The 16,531-nt window shown below is 39.6% G+C and overlaps 1 protein-coding gene across 1 annotated transcript in view; it reads right to left on the reverse strand.

The window, feature by feature from the left end:
- LOC126194908 (leucine-rich repeat-containing protein 1-like) overlaps positions 1-13,451 on the reverse strand; it is a 60,887-nt gene extending 47,436 nt beyond the window's left edge. The window contains exons 1-2 of the mRNA XM_049933267.1: positions 13,263-13,451; positions 12,965-13,178 (exon numbers count right to left, since the gene is read on the reverse strand). Coding sequence (XP_049789224.1) covers positions 12,965-13,178; positions 13,263-13,406 — 358 coding nt within the window. The 5' untranslated portion in view covers positions 13,407-13,451. The remainder of the gene's footprint in view (positions 1-12,964; positions 13,179-13,262) is intronic.
- Positions 13,452-16,531: the final 3,080 nt, after the last annotated feature.

Raw genomic sequence — 16,531 nt, forward strand, 5'->3', positions numbered from 1 at the left:
GAATATGGATTGGGGCAATGAAATGAAAGAGGAAGCCGCCTGGTAGAATTTTGCACAGAGCACAACTTAATCATAGCTAACACTTGGTTTAAGAATCATGAAAGAAGGTTGTATACATGGAAGAACCCTGGTGATACTAAAAGGTATGAGATAGATTATATAATGATACGACAGAGATTTAGGAACCAGGTTTTAAATTGTAAGACATTTCCTGGGGCAGATGTGGATTCTGACCACAATCTATTGGTTATGAACTGCATATTGAAACTGAAGAAACTGCAAAAAGGTGGGAATTTAAGGAGATGGGACCTGGATAAACTGAAAGAACCAGAGGTTGTAGAGAGTTTTAGGGAGAGCAAAAGGGAACAATTGACAGGAATGGGGGAAAGAAACACAGTAGAAGAAGAATGGGTAGCTCTGAGGGATGAAGTAGTGAAGGCAGCAGACGATCAAATAGGTAAAAAGACAAGGGCTAATAGAAATCCTTGGGTAACAGAAGAAATATTGAATTTAATTGATGAAAGGAGAAAATATAAAAATGCAGTAAATGAAGCAGGCAAAAAGGAATACAAACGTCTCAAAAATAATATCGACAGGAAGTGCAAAATGGCTAAGCAGGGATGGCTAGAGGACAAATGTAAGAATGTAGAGGCTTGTCTCACTAGGGGTAAGATAGATACTGCCTACAGGAAAATTAAAGAGACCTTTGGAGAGAAGAGAACCACTTGTATGAATATCAAGAGCTCAGATGGCAACCCAGTTCTAAGCAAAGAAGGGAAAGCAGAAAGGTGGAAGGAGTATATAGAGGGATTATACAAGGGCGATGTACTTGAGGACAATATTATGGAAATGGAAGAGAATGTAGATGAAGACGAAATGGGAGATAAGATACTGCGTGAAGAGTTTGACAGAGCACTGAAAGACCTGAGTCGAAACAAGGCCCTGCGAGTAGACAACATTCCATTAGAACTACTGATGGCCTTGGGAGAGCCAGTCTTGACAAAACTCTACCATCTGGTGAGCACGATGTATGAGACAGGCGAAATACCCTCAGACTTCAAGAAGAATATAATAATTCCAATCCCAAAGAAAGCAGGTGTTGACAGATGTGAAAATTACCGAACTATCAGTTTAATAAGTCACAGCTGAAAAATACTAACGCGAATTCTTTACGGACAAAAGGAAAAACTGGTAGAAGCGGACCTCGGGGAAGATCAGTTTGGATTCCGTAAAATGTTGGAACACGTGAGGCAATACTAAGCTTAGGACTTATCTTAGAAGAAAGATTAAGAAAAGGCAAACCTACATTTCTAGCATTTGTAGACTTAGAGAAAGCTTTTGACAATGTTAACTGGAATACTCTCTTTCAAATTCTGAAGGTGGCAGGGGTAAAATACAGGGAGCGAAAGGCTATTTACAATTTGTACAGAAACCAGATGGCAGTTATAAGAGTCGAGGGGCATGAAAGGGAAGCAGCAGTTGGGAAAGGAGTGAGACAGGGTTGTAGCCTCTCCCCGATGTTATTCAATCTGTATATTGAGCAAGCAGTGAAGGAAACAAAAGAAAAATTTGGAGTAGGTATTAAAATTCATGGAGAAGAAGTAAAAACTTTGAGGTTCGCCGATGACATTGTAATTCTGTCAGAGACAGCAAAGAACTTGGAAGTGCTGTTGAACGGAATGGATAGTGTCTTGAAAGGAGGATATAAGATGAACATCAACAAAAGCAAAACGAGGATAATGGAATGTAGTCAAATTAAGTCGGGTGATGCTGAGGGAATTAGATTAGGAAATGAGACACTTAAAATAGTAAACGAGTTTTGCTATTTAGGGAGTAAAATAACTGATGATGGTCGAAGGAGAGAGGATATAAAATGTAGGCTGGCAATGGCAAGGAAAGCATTTCTCAAGAAGAGAAATTTGTTAACATCGAGTATAGATTTAAGTGTCAGGAAGTCGTTTCTGAAAGTATTTGTATGGAGTGTAGCCATGTATGGAAGTGAAACATGGACGATAACTAGTTTGGACAAGAAGAGAATAGAAGCTTTCGAAATGTGGTGCTACAGAAGAATGCTGAAGAGAAGGTGGGTAGATCATTTAACTAATGAGGAGGTATTGAATAGGATTGGGGAGAAGAGAAGTTTGTGGCACAACTTGACTAGAAGAAGGGATCGGTTGGTAGGACATGTTTTGAGGCATCAAGGGATCACAAATTTAGCATTGGAGGGCCCCGTGGAGGGTAAAAATCGTAGAGGGAGACCAAGAGATGAATACACTAAGCAGATTCAGGAGGATGTAGGTTGCAGTAGGTACTGGGAGATGAAGAAGCTTGCACAGGATAGAGTAGCATGGAGAGCTGCATCAAACCAGTCTCAGGACTGAAGATCACAACAACACAAGGCCAGATCAGTCAATCATCCAGACTGTTGCCCCTGCAACTACTGAAAAGGCTGCTGCCCCTCTTCAGGAACCACACGTTTGTCTGGCCTCTCAACAGATACCCCTCCGTTGTGGTTGTACCTACGGTACGGCCATCTGTATCGCTGAGGTAGGCAAGCCTCCCACCAACGGCAAGGTCCATGGAACATGGGGGGGAGGGGGGAAAGACAGATATCTACCAGATAAGGAGGTGAAATTCCAACTGTGCTGTGTACTGCATTCATAATGTTACAGTAGCCTGGAAATGTAGCCTTCTGGAACACTATGAGCACAAATTGCTTTCCAGATAGGATCATGATAGATGCTGTTAAACTTATTTTATGTGTTTTTACTTCCAGGAAATCTGGTATAATGACTGATTTTTATGTCAACATTTTTCTATTATCATATGTGAGACTTGAACTGTATATTTTGTACTGTGGCCCTTAACAACACACTGGTTTGAGGAAATGTGGGAAGAGTTTTGTAGACGATAAATTCCTTCAAAAATTTTGGTTGTATGCATGAGCAAGTGGATTTTGAGGCACGGAGTGGTGCTCACCCACACCTCCTTCACCTTTACAGGTATCTTAATTAATAATGCAGTTGAAGAGTACTGTAAGAATCCCACGTCCTCTTCACCCTAGTATCTTCCACATTTCAGATGATACATTATTTGGTCCCATCAGCTTCTGTTATTCGTCCTACTCATAGCAGCTCAAGCTGCAGTTCGTTTAATGTGACTAGTGACTATGACAGCTAACGTTGTCTACTGCTCCTGGGGAAACTAGCAACAGTCTTTCCTCAGCGAGATCAGCTATCTGCAGCGAGCAATGGGCCACACGAGATGAGAAGTCAGTCACAGTGCTCAGAGAGCAGTGCAGCTAAAACTGTCTGTGGAAGTGTAGACTCAGTACCATTCCAGTTAATGGAACTGTTCACTACAAAAATGTTACTTAGAGATGAACAACACAGAAAACTGATTGAAAATGTCTTGAAGTTTCCTTCTTATTTTGGTATTGGTAGTCCAGTGTATAATGGCCATAACGTGAAAGACAGTGCTTGGAAGAAAACTGTGAAATTAATCTAGAAATCAATTAAGAATGATATCATGTACACTCAGTGTCTGTGGTTTATTAACAATGAGGAGCAGAGTTCTATCAGTTACTGTACAGTCAGGAAGAACATTCCTAATTGATTCTTGTAATTCTGCCAATGTACTGACCCTGCATGGACGTTAAAATAGTTTATAATTGAGTCTTACAATGACAAACCTCAAATATTGGGCAGACTACTATATGGTTTTTGGCAGCTCAATTTGGTATGTTTCATTATAAGGTATGTTACTACTTTCCAGGAATGCATTACTAACAAGAATGTACAGACAACAAGCTAGAATGATTAAGTCATTTGTCATATTTGAGTTTATGGGAAATGGCATATGAAAAATGTGAAATACGTGAGAAACATGAAAAAGTGTTTCCAGAAGCTCTACAAACATGATATGATGATAATTAAAGATAAGTATCTGATGGTTGACAATAGCTGCTGGCTGAGAAAAGGGTTTCAGAATATTTTCATTCAGTCAAATTGACTTGTCTCCTACAAGAATAAGTGGTACACAATGTCTGAATTTGACAGTTTCGAAGGAGCTGGAATCATTTTGCCACTTCTGAAAAGTGTCTTATATTACTTTTGTCGAAAATTTGGATGAATGAATTACATCATGAATTACACCAGGAGAAGTTCAAGAATCACAAAAATTTGTCTGTTGCTTTCCATAAGATCAAACATCAATGAACAAGACTGTGTTATGTGCATCCAGGAATGCAGCAACACAACTGATAAAAAGATATTGGTAAATGGAGAACAAGGAGCCACCATGGACAGGGGAAAAACTCGAACATTTTTCATTGATGGATACAATAAATTCTACTTGTAATCAAATTTCTCAGCTGCGTCTTCTGATCGTCAGATGAGGATGGCTGCAAAACCAAGAAGCACTAAAGTATTTCAACGTACTGACATCACACTTTGTACAGGTCCGCTGATGTAAATGTGGGATATTTTAATTACAAACACCAACTATCTAAATGACATGTTTCATTGCCATGAACAAAAATCAGAAAATTAGAATAGATTTGCGGTTGCAGCATGGAAGTTACATATTGAACAACTGCACTACTTTCACTAGGGTAGAACAGGTAATCTATATGGAATGTGACATAATAATTTGCTAATAATTATTGGTGAGCCATTACAGTGAAAGAAGGTAAGAGAAAATAGAGGAGCATCAAAGATACCCATCAAAAGAGGCTAAAAAAGGGAAAAGAACCTTATCTTCAACTTCATGTCAAATATATGGTTTCCTTAAAATGCTTAAGGCTAATACTGAGATGGTTCCTTTGAAGAAAACACAGCCAAATTCCTACTCTATCCTCCCACAATCCAAGCTTGTGATCAGTTTATGATGACATCTTTAACCCTAATCTTTCTTCCTTCAAGTCAGTTTAGTAAGAAATGACCACTATGTGATTGTGATATGGTATCATTTCTTGGAGGAGTAGATTGTAAATGATAGTAAAGTTATTCTACAGTGTTGTCTGTTTTCTTAACTTTCACACTGTACAGTCAAAACTGTTAATTTCAGTTTACTTCATAGAAGTATATCAAACATTCAGCAATATGATTTCTGCACTTAAGAGGAAAACTCCACATCGCACCACCTTCAGAATTAGTGGTAAGAGGGTCCACTGGACAGCCCATCAAAAACTGAACACAGATCAACAGGAAGAAGGTGTACTGGACTGCAAAATATAAACAATGCATGGCCCAAGAACAGGAAGTGCAATATTGAGCAGCTGGGAGAAGAAATGGCATTGTAGTTAGTTGGTTATGATGTTGGACTGCTACATGGGCGAGCCGTGTTCAAACCTCCCCTGACATCTTATCGACACCTAATTTGTACGACTGGTAAGTAAGATATGCCTCCTTGTGTGATATAGGTGTTTGTATGAATGTGAATGTGATCACTCCTAAGGAAATCATGAAAGCATGATAGTTTGTCACATAAGTTGCAAAAAATGAATGCAACAGTTTCACAATCACACGGTTTCGCTGTGCTCTGTCAAAACATATGTTTTTTTAACATTTTTTATGTTGCATTCATTTTGGGAGTCTTGAATTTTGAATTCCTTTGTTGTAACATAGTTCAACCTGTTTATTTGTTGTTTTCATTTCTATGAGATGTCTATGTGGCATCTCACTACTCGTCACATTTACTTGTGGCAATGCCATATTCTTACCACATGACTCATATTTTATAATAAATGTACAGTATGACAACTGCCAAGACTATAGATAGAGAACAGACAGCTCATATGTTGTGAAGAAAAAGAAAAGAAAGACAGTGGTATGAGGGAGTTTTGAACACAACTTGGCAGCTCGGCAATCCAACACCGTGACCACTTACACACGACGCTGTCACTGTTTAATGGTTCTTTTTATTGCACTTCTTGTTCTTGGACCATTCACTGTTTCTATTTTGCTTTTTTTCACAGTTCAGTACACCTTCTTCCTGTTTCCATGCTTGATCTGTGTTCAGTTTTTGACAGGCTATCCACAGGGCCAACTTACCACTAAATGTGAGGGGATGTGATGGGGAGTTCCCTTGTTAGGAAGATAATGATTAAACCATTGCTATCGAGCATTCTTGGACAAAGAACGAGGATGTAATTGTTGATTCCCTTCTGTCTTCTAGCACAACATTAAAATTTTGGTGCTCTTGGAAGCTAGGTACATACAGAAATTAAAACAATGTCAGTGTAGGTGGTTTTTTATGTGGCAAATCATAACAGCTCTTTTGAAGTTTTAATCATCATCAACATATGTGTACCTTACAAATAATGATAACTGATTAAGTACTTCTATGAACTGCTCATGGTTGGAGTGGAAAACACCACTCCACCGCATGTCACCGCACCTAGTGGTTTCTGGCAATGTGTGCAGCATTAGCATGCTTAAATGAAACGCATTTACTCTATCAAAATGTTGGCTTCATTCAAAAACTGCAGATGAGCACAGACTCACAAGGTTCAGAGGAAAAATATATACAAAAATAGAAAGTAACAGATCCATCAAAAAGGAAAAAAGAAATTTAGGTTATGAGAATTATACAATGGGAGGGCTATACCAGATTACACCAAACAACAAGTTCAGTATATTAGAAAACAAATACTTCTTAGAAGAAAGGAGGAGTTATTTAGTAAAGGAAATAATATGAATAGCAAAATATGTTGCATGCACAAAGAAATGAAAGGAAAATCTCAAATGATACAAGGCTGCTATTGAAAAGGAGACTAGGGTTTCAAGCAAATGACAATAAGTTCACAAGAGAATATGCTGAACTAAACAAAATTATTTATTAAACCAGCAGCAGCTATGGGATGATGCAATAAAAATTTAGTAAGTGGACGAACTGAGAACAAAAAAAGTATGAAGGAGGCAAAACAAAACTGTATGTTGGATAAACTACACATCTCATCAATTGAGTTTGCAAGTAGCAAATTTCTACCAGCAGAGAGAAAATTTTACAAGTATTTCAGGATTTCTTTAAATGTTTGTATACAACAAGGGATGGCAAATACATATGGTTAATCATGAAATTTGACATATAATACCAGGTGTGGTTGTAAATCTACTACTTATATCACATGCCAAGCCACCTTTTCATATGTCTCCCATTGTTATGAAAGCAAACTTCTTGCAGCAAGTTCACATTTAATACAATCGGTTTTCTCAGGGATGGGGATACACATGCAGATAATGATGACGCAATCATTTAAAAACTGATGAAACAAACACCACATTTATGATAACCCTTATCATGCCAATGTATAGAACACAATTAGTTTCAATGCCATCTGCCAGTACAAAACTTTGTATCTGACACCACGCGTCGTAGATGACCTTGAATCAATTATTATTATTATTATATGCAGTAAAGTAATCCTTGCACTAACATGTTCATAAGGTGTATACAGCCATTCAAAGGATGGAAGATCAGGGTTTTAACAGCCTATCAGTGATGAAGTCACTAGATGTGGATCACAAGTTCAAATCAGGGAAGGATGAACACAGAAATTGGCCAGGTCATTTCAAAGGAACCATTCTAGCAACCACCTTATGTGATTTGGAGAAGCAACAGAAAATCTAAATCTGGATGGCCAATAGTGATTTGAACCCGTCATCCTCCAGAGTATGATTCCAGTGTCTTACCGCCTCACTTAGTAAAGACATTCAAGGTATGAAGAAACAGAAGGTACTGCGACAGGATGGTTTTTCATTTGAAATTATTAAAGCTGAAGGAAACTACCTAATAACATTTACAGACTGTTTGTGAAAGAATACACTTGACCAAAATTGGGACAATGCTGCTATTATTCACCTTCACAAGAAAATCTGGTGGAGGTTGCAAGAAAATTAATTACATGTTTTCAAAACGTAGTATTAGATGTGTCTGAAAAGAAAAACTTACAAGCTGCTTGTATTAATAGAAAAAATTGCTTGTAAAAGCTATTAAATAAGGCAGAATTGTGGGATAGTACCTGTCTTCAGAAAATGAAACATCAGTACTCCTGGTAGACACATGAAAGAATACACTATCCGACCTTTTGGAACTATTAGTACCTTCCTCACATTTGGAAGGTTTAAAAAGGAAGATTGGTTGGTTGTTAGAGTTAAAGTGAGCAAGCTGCGAGGTCATCAGTCCCTTCATCGTATGTATCATGTATCAAACCAGGAATAATGCTCAGGAGGAGGATACAAAAGGCAAACCCTGGGAAGCCTGACTGTAAGCAGGATATAATGAGACAGAGATAAAATCAAGAAGTAGTGGGGTGGGGGGTGGGGAGTGAGAGGGGGTGAGGTGGGTGAACCGCTCTGCCCAGAATGCAGTTGGAGGTCCACAGAGCATGGTATGCAGTGGGAGACACACACTGCATCCCACCAGCACCACCTCACTGTCCATTGCCCCAAGAAAAGGAGCAGCACAGACAAGGTGATGAAAGTTTGGGAAAGATAAAACATTACAAATGGCAGACATAAAAGAACAAGGAGAATAAAAAGGTGGGAAGGGTAGGGGCCAGGTCAGACCACCAAGCAAGGGCCACCTTGGGCTCCCTGGGCCAGAGCAGTTGAGGGGTGCTCCTCCAAAACCTCAGGTGGTCAATGAGGCCAAAGTGCCCCATCTCACTGAGATGAGTAGAAAGCACCTTCTTGGGTGAAACACAAAACCGGGTCAGCCATTTTGGCACCATCCACTAGCACCAGAAGTAATGTGTCAGGAAGATTAAGAGATTGCCGCAAAGCAGACATATTTGGGTAGTCTATTACGATGTGGGCCACTGTCAAGCGGGCACTACATCAACAGTAAGTTACGTCCTCACATTGGAGAACATGGCTGTGGGTCAGCCAAGTGTAGCCAATGTGTAGCTGACAAAGTACGGTGGATTCCATGCGAGAAGCGCAAAATGGAAGACTGCCATATGGTTGTGTTCTCCTTTATTACCGCAGTTTTTTTGGGGAGACCAGAGTGAACTATTCAGAGTTCCAGGCATCCAACAGATGATGGTGTAGAGTCAACCGAAGGTCCAGTTCTGAAACACTCCCCCCCCCCCCCTCCCCCAATTCCAAAATCAGCATCCTGGTAACCAACTTTGCCAAGCAGTCATCATGTTTATTCCCTGAAATCCCAACATGTTCAGGGATCCAAACAAAGTCAACTGGCCATCCAGCTTGATGGATGCCAAAAAGAGGATCCTGGGTAGTTGTGATCGATGAGCGATGAGGGTAGCACTGGTCTATAGCTTGGAGCCCGCTCAGGGAGTTGCTGCAGATTAGAAGCATCTCGCCAGTGCAAGAATGAGCACGGCTAAGGACTCATTTGATGGCCACCAATTCAGTAGTGAAGACACTGTATCCATTCGGCAAGAACATAGTTCACTGCATCTTGCTTGTGTGTACATGAAACCAGTTCATCCATCAACTCTTGGGCCATCAGTGTGTACCACTTCCAAACCTGGAAATTTATGAAGGACAACAAGGAACAGGTGGCAAAACACCATGGGGGCAACTGAATCTTTTGGTCCAAACGATAAATCTGGACAGGTCTGAGGTTGGGGTACATGCCACGGGTCATACGCGATTGCCCTCTGACAATGGGGAAGTTCAAGTTCAAAGCAGAGACCCTGTAGTTGAACTGTAATTGTGACTCCAGTTTTGGGTCTCTGTTGAGGAAGGTGAACTTCTCTGCTAGGAAAAAGGACATGGTAGTCTGGATAATTATGGGAGCTGCGAACATGTGTGGCATAATTGAGTAGCTGTTGTTGGAGCCTGATCCATAGTGAAGGGATCCAGGCCTCTGAGAGTAGGCTGTTTACAGGGGTAGTTTGAAAGGCTCCTATTGCAAATCAGATCACACAGTGGTGAATCAGGTCCAGAGACTGCAATGCTGAGTGCGATGATGCCAAACCATATGCCAGATGCCAATAATCAAGACGTGACAGGATCATGCCTTTGTAAGGCTGCAGAAGTGTAGTGCGGTCTGCACCATGCCTAGTGTTACCGAGGCATCGAAGTGTCTTCAAGGCGTATATACAGACAAGAAAAAAGTTCCTGGATTTTTTCCAGTTAAAAATATACTTTCTGAGGTGAAAATAAACTTTTTCCAGGTGAAAGTACATTTTTCTATGTTAGGTTATGATATACTTTCCCTCAGAGCTGTAAAACTTACCAATCTTTGGAATGGCGAAGGATTTATACACTGGCATAGAACATTCTGGCACTTTAGGAATGTTTTAGTATTACAAAAGTATAAATGGGAATTCCGCCAATTACATGATGGTAGCTTCCGAAGCACTGAAATCGAGAGTGCAATACGCTTTTGTCAGTCAATCATAAGTCGTATCACATGATCTCACCAGCCAATGACAGCAGATGTTTAGAGCACAGGAAACGTGAAGTGAGCTGATAGCAACATCATTGTTAAGTAAAGTGAACACACAAATACAAAAATTTAATGGTTTAAATTAATACACATACAATATAACCGCAAGAAAAGCTAAGATTTCGCATGTGATACCAATTGTCAAAATTTTTTTGCTGTTTTTTTCCAGATGGTTTGGTCAGACAGGATCCTAAGAGCATCATTCTAAATTTCAGCATTGACTATTGTTGACGAGCACAATTATAAATTTCACTGCTGTGCACTATAAATTCTGTCAAACATTTCAACATTTCCCATAGTAAAGACAGTTACCTGTGGAATTGCTCGAGAACTTACGTCACACCTCTTTTCACATGTAATGATTCTTTTTGCCATCATTATTGCATAATTTGTAATCTATGAAAGAACTAAAATAAATATAGAAAACTAACCTTGAAACTTGGTCTTTTTTAGAGTGTATTACCACTTTAAGATGTATCTAACGCGAATGTGCCAGTAAAATTTTAAATAATGGCGTAAATGCCTGATTTTCTGTGGATGAAATGTTTCTGAGTGACTTGTCCTCAGTGTTAAATGAGAGTTTGACATGCTATGATTTAAGAAATCCATTTTGTGGTCATATATTTCTGTATTGAATCAGTTCTTTTCTGCTGAAGAGACTGCTGGAACCATATGAGCACCAGTGGAGAAAGTTTCATCCACTCATTCGTCGTGGTTCCACTGATGGGCACATTCTCCTTGGCATATATTGAGAGGCTACTACCATCGAGGTACTTGATGAATTCATTTTCAAATACTGGAAGAGTATAGTCTGGGTATTTGTGCATGGATAGCTACCCTGCCTCAAGATGTTTTATCACCTGGAAACCATCAGATACACAGCTTGCAACTGTGACTGGGTGCCATGAACTTGGTTAGCCGTTCAGTAATATAGTGGGATGCATATAGCTGAAGACTTAACTGCACAGAGATATCTATAGAAGGCTTTTATCTGACAGTGGGCAATATGTCTGGAAACTGGATACAACAAAAGCTCACAAACACTGTGACTAAAGTAAAATATGTGACAGAGATCTCAGAATCACAGTAGATCAAGAGTCATGGCAGACAAGGTAATGGATTTTCTTAATTTCTATCGTTCAACTAGGTTTTGGAAAAAGTCACCCAAGAATGGTGAGAGAGACTGAGCCAAATAGAAGGTGGTGATCAGTTCAGACTGGGTCCCAAATTAAAGAGTATATGCTGATTGTCTGTCCTTTGCTGATGACATAGCTTGGTTGATTGTTTTGGGGAAGGAGACCAGACAGCGAGGTCATCGGTCTCGTCGGGTTAGAGAAGGACGGGGAAGGAAGTCGGCCGTGCTCTTTGAAAGGAACCATCCCGGCATTTGCCTGGAGCGATTTAGGGAAATCACGGAAAACCTAAATCAGGATGGCCGGACGCGGGATTGAACCGTCGTCCTCCCGAATGAGAGTCCAGTGTCTAACCACTGCGCCACCTCGCTCGGTGATGACATAGCTATCTAGCTATCTTAAGCAGAAGTCAAAATAGAAAGCTCAGCCATCTAAAGGAAGCAGCTGAGACAGTTGGTCTACAAGTTTCCTTCAACTAAATGAAATACATGAGAAACCTCTATAACATACCAAAATGGAACAGTGACTATGGAAAGATTGCCTGGGCCAAGGAATTCAATTATGTAGCTGATGTGATTCAGGAGAATGGGTTGCAGCAGGAAGCAATCAATGCTACAGTCTTAAAATTAGATGGGGCTATCATCTGACACAAAACTCTTCCCCGAGGCAGGACTTAATAGTTCCAAAAACTAGCACAGTATTTGTAATTTTGTATATGTCTACCAGCAGCATTTAACATTTCACCTTCTGAACATAAGTATTGACCAGCAATTCAGTATAAAATTCTTTGTTTTCTTGAGTGAATTTTCCTTTTGATAAAAAAAACTACAAGTAGGTACTTTGCATTGGAGCGAAGTTAAGACAGGATATTGTGTTGATTATACCAGAAGGAGTGTATGCATCACAGACCTTAACTATGAGGACAAAGGAAGCCATCAGACATTGACAGAAAGGGAATGGTGGATACTGAGAACGAAAATGAGCAATGGAAGGTTTAAGGATAGGCAAGATTAAGACCTAATGAAGAATTATACAGAAAGATAGAAGTAATAACATCACTAATTAAAGAGAGATGACTGCTATTGTATGGGCACATACGCAGACTTGACAATGATCAGCAGATCACAAGGAGAAGTTACAACTCAAACAGAAATGAGATTGTTTCAAAATGCACAAAATATTTGCAACAAGCTGAAATTTCAGAAAACACAGATGTGGACAATGTGACTTGCTTAAAAAGTCTTGATATGTTGAACGAAAATATGACTATCACAGGCAGTCACTCTTGCAGGTATTCAGTAACAACACAAAAAGCAAAAATAAAAGTTCTACACACACACACACACACACACACACACACACACACACACACACAAACAGAATGAAAAGTAAATAATTTAGCAACATACCTTTAGGCAAATATACAAGTCTATTCCTGGAGAGACACAATACTTGAAGGTTACTTAATTTGCAAAGACTTTCTGGCAACACAGACAGGAAGTTGTGCGCAACATCAAGAACAGTCAAATTGCACAAATCACCTATTTCATGTGGTAGAAAGTTCAGCTTATTTTGAAACAGGTATAAACCAGTTAGCTGCTTCAGTGAACCTATCCAAGTGGGCTATTAAAAATAAAATTACTTTCAAGTGCCAAATATTAAATCGACAATTTCCGGAACTTACATCTGTTTTTCTTTCATACTAACCAATGTAGTGATATGATTCTCTTTTAAATACAGATCTGTTATACATTCTGCATAGTGCAGTTCATCAGGAAATTTGTCAAAGTCTCTGTAATTCCAGTGCAGAATTGTTTTTTGACATACTTCTCCAAGCAGCTGACAATCCATTAGAGTACTACCACAACATCTGTGACATTGAGGCAGATGCAAACAGGGCATTCTGCCAAGGAAAAAAAAATTGTGTCGGCATCAAAATAGCTCCTTGCTCCTTCAGAAAAACCTTGGAAGAAACAGTTTGGTTCTGCTACTGATTTTCCATCTCATAAATTTTGAATCTTATATTTCTAATAAAAGTTAAATATTGTAAAAACACGCCATCAAAAGTTATAATTGTTTGATGCATGGTGGAAACAACAGGATAACCAATTATTACTATTATTATTATTATTATTACTTTCAATAAGTGCAGAAGAAAGACATGCTTCAGCTGAAGAATCACTGACTTTAATTTAGATAGTTCTTAACCAAATGAATCAGTCCACTACTCCACCTAAAACTGTTGATTTATAACAGGGATACTACAATCAAGGGAAATTGCACCAACTGACATGTCACAGATCTGAAGCAAATATAGCCTACTTCTCTGCTCAAGATTGTTTCAAAGAGGCTCCTTATTTCCAAAAGTAGAAATGAAACTACAGTTGCAAGCAATATCAGTTTATGTTGTGGTGCAAGCAAACTTAACAAGCGTGTTAAAGTACCTTAGACACTTATTAATGAGGTGTTAACCATAAAAATTCAAATTATTGTAAATTTTTCTGAGCATGATAGCTGCGTAAAAAAGATGTTTTTAAATATACAAGACCTCTCTCCACCATAACAGACAATAGTAAAATCTGCACAGTGGAAAGAAAAGATGATCACGATTCAGATTACAGCACTTATTTTTTTCTTGTTGTAAGCTTGAGATGCCTAATAGGATTGAATTAAAAATAAATTTCTATGCAAGAAACCGGGTCAATATTAAGTCTTCACATAACATGGCATCTGTTACAGAAGTATTATACAGCCTTTTCAAGCTATTGTGTATTGTTGAGTTATCACATATACAAGGTGTGTCCCAAAATTCATGAAATATATTTAAAAGAAAGATTTATTAATAATATCTGTACCAAGGGTTAATATTCTTCAAAGTACTGCCACAAGCAACCGCACATTTTTTCCACCAACTCTCCCATGCTCAGTACATGTCCTCAAAGGGAACCTCCTTTGAAACTGTTGCACAGTCACTTTGATAGCATCAATGCTGTCAAAACTGTGTTCTTGACCTTAGGCAACAAAAGGAACTTGGCCAGAGCAAGGTCAGGACTGTAGGGAGGCTGAAACAGTGTTGTCTCGTTATGCTTCTCCAGGAACTCAAGTACACAGGGAGACATTGCTAGGTGCATTTCTATGAAGCAGCAGACAGGTAGTGGCGATATCTTTGCGTGTAGATGTCCCTTTTCTACAATGTTTCGAATGTTCAGTTTCAGCTAACAGACAAACTCTCCTTCGACAATCAACATTAAACAACCCAAGAACAAGAGTCACATTTTCATCAGGTTGGTTCGTTGATTGCCATCCAGAGCTGGTCATCGTCCACAATTGATATTATGAAAACTTCAACTGAAGAACAAAATAAGTTACTTTGTTTTTTAAAGCATTATATTGTTATAAAACCATTGCAATCAGTTTTTGGTTTTGTTACAGGTCTCATCAGCATTCAAATTCCTAAAAAACAAAATTGTAAAAATATTGTAATATCCCCATCAACAGACATTAACAACAGAGCAGACACTATAGTTAAACTTTGTCAGGTGCCAATAGCGTGGTAGCAGACACACACTGACTCGATGGCCACGAGAAAAGCATGCTGCGGCAGCTGTCTAGTACAACATAGTACAACACACCGTATGCACACAGTGGTATCGTGCCTAGTTGCTACTCTGTACTTGACCCTGCTTTGGACTCTGACGTCCTGGCTTAAGTAATATGTGCTTGTTCAGTGTTCCGTTCATGACAATGTAGGCTTTGTTCATAGATTACGAGCACATATCAGGTGCAGATTCTTTAGTGGCGATGAGTTCTTACCCTGTTTTGTTAACAGTGTTGTGTCTGCCTTCAGCTCCTGCCTTACAGATGCAAAGTTTGTGAAACTGTGGCGGCAGCAGCAGCTGTCACTCCAACAGCAAGTTTGTGGCTCAGCAGTCTGCTCTCCTGCAGTTTGTCTCAGCATTAACAAACACCAAGCTAGTACGAGATCACCCCCCTTCGATGAGGTTTTGGGGAGCTGGGACACCTACTTCTGACTTGCACTGTCCAGTGTGTGATATTTCCAGTGAGCGGAACCGTGGTTTGCTCTTGTCTCTTAGTGGCTGTTTATATGAAGCGATCTGAAACTTGCAGCCACTCTTGGAACCTAACGAAGTGCCTTTCAGTGATCTCTCTGTTCTGTTAACTGAATACTATGGTCAGCAGACACACTTTGTTATTGGTACGCTTCAGTGTAACCAATATTGGGCAAATGCTTGGGCAGCTGTCTTGCAGGATCTCACACCCAAGTGCAGTTTTACACTCTAGAACAACAAAGTTTTGAATGCAGAATAGCTGACTTGGGATGTGATCGTGCACCTTGCTCTTGACAGGGAGGTCAACACTAAAGCTTTGCACTAGTCTGATCCTAGTCCTGTCGTAATATTTAAAACTGCTAAATGTTTCGAGGTTGATTTGACAGCTCAGCATGCTTTTACAAATGACGTTCACATTTCTCAGTTTGTTAGTCGTCATCTTAAGTAGCAGTCAGCTGATGTTCTGTCTCATTATCTGCTGATTACGCTTCCAAGTCTCACTAGAGTTGACAGGCATCCAGATTATTGGCATCTTGTGAGCCACTTCAGTATGTTGTTCAGTCTGCCCTACCTCAATGCCAAAGACCATAACACGATCCCTCCTTTCAATGATCATATTAACATGGAAATGGCAGATATTGAGCTAACCAATGGTACGAGTGTTGACTGAAAAGTAATGCCCACACCTTTGTCACTCTTCAACAGTTGGTAGCATTGGTATGCAGCACGTACTGGCTTGTTCTGTAGCCTCTCTTCTACAGCTCCAGTTGGCAGAAAGCCTTAGCATTGAACGGTTGTGTTGTTACAGTATAAAGTATGGAACCCTGCACAGATGGTTGGCCGATGCGATTTAAGCAACATGCAGTCATCGAATTCTTGACAGGAGAAGGTGTCACCCCCAGGGAG

This window comes from Schistocerca nitens, chromosome 7 (genome assembly GCF_023898315.1).
Source record: "Schistocerca nitens isolate TAMUIC-IGC-003100 chromosome 7, iqSchNite1.1, whole genome shotgun sequence".
Lineage (NCBI taxonomy): Eukaryota > Metazoa > Arthropoda > Insecta > Orthoptera > Acrididae > Schistocerca > Schistocerca nitens.